Genomic DNA, 4,631 nt, shown 5'->3' on the forward strand with positions numbered 1-4,631 from the left:
TAGTGGTATCGCCTCAGAAACCCAAGAAGGGGTCATTATGAGTTGTTGGACTTGATGGCACATAACACCACCACCACTAAGAAGTATGTATCAAAGTATGTAGGCAAGTCTAGGGCTTGGGAAGTCCCTGGGTGGTCAAATGGTTCCATTCAGCCACTAACCAAAAGGCTGGAGGTTCGAGTCCCCCAGAGACACCCTGAAAAGAAGGGTGTGGTGATGAATTTCTGAAAAACCAGCTGCTGAAACCCCTGTGGATTCAGGTCTACTCTGAGGACATGGGTAGAGCCAGGCAATTGGTTTAGGGCTGGGGAACGGAAGGAAGAAATGGGAAGTGACTGCCACTGGTAGGCGCTCTGGTGACATAGTGCTTTAGGCATTTGACTGCTAACCAGAAGGCTGGAGGTTCAAACCCACCAACCACTCCTCGGAAGGAAGACTGGTTAACCTACTTCCATAGTGATACCTCCTCGGAAACCCCAGGGGGGTTGCTGTGAGTCGGATCCGACTCGCTGGCAGTGAGTTGGCCAACTGGTATGGGGTTTCTCCCGGGGATGATGAGAATGGTCTGGGATTGGATGATGGTGGTACAAAGCTGTGAATACTGATGTCACTGACATGTACTCCTTAAATGGGGAATTGCGTGGTAGGTGAGTTCTCTCTCAAGAAAACTAGTTTTTAAACGCACAGGCTTATGGAAGTCTTGTTTCCTTCAGCCTCATTTCTAGAGAAACAAAGTTTGAAAACAATCCAAACGTCCTGCAATGGAGTAAACTTACAGCTCATCCTTCCGGCCCATCTCTTTGCGGTTGAATGAGCTCTGCAATCACTATCAGCTGAGTCTACTGGCCCATGGGTATGGGCTGTACCGCCCCATCCCCCACCCCCACCCCATGGACAGGCTCAGCCACCACAGCCCAACCCAGTTGAAGTCCCTGGGGCCCACCCTGCCCCTACTCTCCACCCAGTGAGCTCGCAAGCAGGGCAGTCCGTAATCTAAGCCAATCAGCACACTGCTTCCTCTAGCCATAATGAGGGGTGCAGGGTGGGCGCATGACCTAAGTGGACCCAATCAGACTACATCTCAGGATTTCTGTGGGGAATGCGAAAGCAAAGAATGTCCCCTTTATCACCAGATTTCAATCTGCAGCTGCCGGAGCAGCTGGCACCCATCCTGGGGCCAGCCAGACGGACACCAAGGGAACAACGAGTTGCAGGTGGGGAAACGGAGGCATGGATAAGGCTTTGCCTAAAGCTGCTGAGCAACCTACCTCCGTAGTGATACCACCTCGCAAACCCAAGGAAGGGTTGCTATGAGTCGGGTCCGACTCTACGGCACAGAACAACAGCCCTGGACTGGGCAGTTCATAGCCCTGTAGCTCTCATGCTGCTTACGCAAGTGTGAGCTCAATTTTCTGTTACTCACAACAAGGGACATCCTAAGTGGTCCATAGCACAGAACACACCCAAGATGGGAGTCTGGCCTTCCGACAGCTCATGCCAAAGCCAAGGACAAAGGGTGCCTTCTCATCCCAGAATCGGTCTGCCCTCCCCCTCCCCCGAGGCTCCAGACATACCCACACACGTGTATGAACACACACACACACACACGCGCGCGCGCGCGCGCACACAGACCGTACAGCACTGAGTGGACTTTTATTTTAAAGTCAAAGGCACAGCCTAGATGGGCTGAGGCAGTGACCAGTGAATGCCCAGCCTAGACCCCAAGGCCCGGCCCCCCCAGCCAGGGGCAGCTGTGCCAAAGGGGAGGGGTGAGTGAGAACGAGCCTCCCTTTAGGGGGTCACCTGCCTCCCACATCAGCCCCAATGACAGGGGAGAAGCAGGTGCCCTCAAGTGAAGCACAAATGCTTCAGGGGTCGCCCAGGCCTCACACTCAATCCCCCAACACAGGTCTTTGGTGGACGGAATTGCACAGACAGCCCATAAAGTGACAGCTTGAAGGGAGCCCCTCGACCCCCAGGAGCAGGGCATCAGAGGCCGGGAGGCAGGGGAGGATCCTGGTTTCTCCCTGTGGCAGCTCAGAGCTTAGGAATGGGGTGGGGGGGCCACCTTCCCTGCAGGAGCAGCCCCCCCCCACAGCAGACCCCCGGATGAAGCAGGGTCTTGGAAGACGGCTCCCGCTGCCCCCCACTCCCCAACAGGACCCGTCCCTCCCTGCATCTTTATCTACCTGGTAAAACATAAAAAAAAATTCTCTGCTTATAAAAATACTTCTGCTCTGTCAGGGAGTAAGGGAAAAGGGGACGGGCAGGGCAGCCCCTGGGGGTCGGGGCCGAGCCGCTGGCCTGGGACCCATGCGCTGGGTTCCCAGAGAACAGACCCTATGGGGGAAGGGGGTCGCAGAGGCGAGGGCTAGGAGGGGGGCAGGGGGCCGTTGGCGCGGCGGGGCGGCGCCTTGGAGGCGGAGGCCCTCCCCGGGGCGGCGGGCGCAGGGGAGCCGCGGCGGGAGGCGGCCGCGCTGCGCAACTTCTGCTTGCGCCGCTTGGCCAGGGGCGCGTTCTCCACGCTCTTCAGGAAGAAGCCCTCGCGCTTGCCGCGGTTGAACGCCTGACGGAGGGATCGGGGTGAGTCCCCGGGCCCGCCTGGCTCCCGGAACCTACCTCTAGCCTGACCTCGGCAGCCCCCTCATCCCACCAGGTGATGGCCAGCTCCTTGGCCTCCGGAAAGGCCAGGGCCCCAACCCGCCAGAAGCCACTCCTCCGTCTGGGCTCGGTCCCCTCCCTCCCCCATCTCCAGAGACCCCGCCCCTCACCAGGAAGGTGGCGTTAAGGCCGGAGCGCACGGCCGGCCCAGAGGACTCGAGCACGTCGGGGGTCCGCAGTGGGGGCGAGGAGCGCGCGCTGCCGTCCTGCAGCCACGAGCTGGTCCGTAGCCCCTGGAGCTTCAGCCGCTTGGCGGGGTCCACGGTCAGAAGCCCTGGACGAGGGCCGAGCGTGGTTGGGGAAGGGCGTGGGCAAGGTGGGCGTCCTAGAGAGGCCCCAACAATCCCACACACTTCCTCCCTTCCCCGCCCCCCAACCAGGAAACCAGAACACGTGATCCTGCAACGACTCCCTGGCCTAGCCTGGACCCTAGGCCTTTTCCCGCCCAACTATGGCCCACTCCGCGCACGCACCTCGAACCAGCTCCTTGGCTTCCTCGGACACGCCCTGCCAGGCCTCCCCGTCCAGGGAGAAGCGGCCCTCGCGAATCTTGCACATGATCTCTGCCGCCTGGCTCTGCCCGCCCTGGCCTGAGGCCCCCTGGAAGGGGACCTGCCCCGACAGCATCATATACTAGAAGAGAGGTGTAGGGAGTTGTGAGACCGCCAGGCTGCGGGACGGAGGAGGCCAGGAGGCTGAGCCTTCAGCCCACTTCTCCGCCAGAGGAATTCCTAAGACCGTGCGTGATTGTCCCTGGCCTCCACCACACGGGTGCCCCTGAGCGCAGCAGCAAGGTGACCCTGCCTCAGGATTACGGCGACCCCTGGCAGCTAAGCTCTGCCACCCCCACCAAGATGTCCCCTGCCCCTGGCCTCGACGCAGCCCAGGCGGCCCTGCACCCACTCCGGAGACCCGCCTCCTACCAGAATGACCCCGAGGCTCCAGAGGTCGCAGGACTCATCATAGCCCTGCTGCGCCAGCAGCTCGGGGGCCGCGTACTGCAGCGTGAAGCAGGGCGTTTGCATGGGCCCCGTGGGGCTCTGCGGCCGAAGCCGCGCGAAGCCGAAGTCAATGATCTTCACCGGGGCCTCCAACGTCTCGTCGGCGTATAGGATGTTCTGTGCGGGTGGCGGGCGGAGTCAGAGACCGGCCTCCGCGCGGGCCCACCCCGCCGCCGAGGCCCACGCCCACCTCCGGCTTGAGGTCTCGGTGCACCACGCCCGCCTCCTCGTGCATGAAGCTCACGGCCGACACGAGGCTGCGCAGGATCTGGCTCGCCTCCGATTCGCTGAAGTGCCGCTTCTTACGGATGTGCTCCAGCAACTCCCCGCCCCGCAGCAGCTCCAGGACCAGGTACGTGTGCAGCTGCGGAAGACGCCGCAGACCACAGTCCCTACACACGGATGGAGGGCCGGGCCCCACCCACCAGGCTCCGCCCAGCAGCAGCCAGGCTCCACCCACCCGCCACCCCAATCCTCCGGCTAGGCCCTGCACCATCGAGCCACACACACACACTGCCCTCCCTCTCAAAAACCCCAAATCCCTACCCTCAGGCCTCAGCCTCGTTTGAATCCCGCCCCCGGCCCGCAGGTGTGCCCCCAAGCCCCGCCCCTTTTGGCCACCTTCAAGTCCCGCCTGGATAAAATTTTACGCTGCGCCCTTCTCTGATTCCGTTGCCTTGGTTATCCTCAGGTCCGCCTTCCAATCCTTAGGCCCTCTTCCCCTCAAATCCTACCTCCACCTCCTTCCGGTCCCCCTCGGACTCCACTTCTATCCTCAGGCCCTGCCTCCTGCCCGCCTCTCCCACCCCCACCCATTGGCCACCTCTTCTGTCCCCGCGCTCCGCCCCAGCCTCAGCAGCGTGGTACCTGGTCCTGATGCACCTCGTGCAGCTTCACCACATTGGGGTGTGACTGGCACAGCCGCAAGGCGGTCACTTCGCGCTGCGTGTTTGCCTCCAGCCTGGGGGT

General features: G+C 61.6%; 1 protein-coding gene across 1 annotated transcript in view; it reads right to left on the reverse strand.

The window, feature by feature from the left end:
* Nucleotides 1-2,371: 2,371 nt before the first annotated feature.
* Nucleotides 2,372-4,631, reverse strand: part of RPS6KA4 (ribosomal protein S6 kinase A4) — an 11,469-nt gene continuing 9,209 nt past the window's right edge. The window contains exons 12-17 of the mRNA XM_007944813.1: nucleotides 4,530-4,623; nucleotides 3,853-4,026; nucleotides 3,585-3,779; nucleotides 3,135-3,294; nucleotides 2,772-2,935; nucleotides 2,372-2,566 (exon numbers count right to left, since the gene is read on the reverse strand). Coding sequence (XP_007943004.1) covers nucleotides 2,372-2,566; nucleotides 2,772-2,935; nucleotides 3,135-3,294; nucleotides 3,585-3,779; nucleotides 3,853-4,026; nucleotides 4,530-4,623 — 982 coding nt within the window. The remainder of the gene's footprint in view (nucleotides 2,567-2,771; nucleotides 2,936-3,134; nucleotides 3,295-3,584; nucleotides 3,780-3,852; nucleotides 4,027-4,529; nucleotides 4,624-4,631) is intronic.

Source organism: Orycteropus afer, unplaced genomic scaffold (genome assembly GCF_000298275.1).
Source record: "Orycteropus afer afer isolate SDZICR_OR568_19922 unplaced genomic scaffold, OryAfe1.0 scaffold00130, whole genome shotgun sequence".
In the NCBI taxonomy this organism is placed as follows: domain Eukaryota; kingdom Metazoa; phylum Chordata; class Mammalia; order Tubulidentata; family Orycteropodidae; genus Orycteropus; species Orycteropus afer.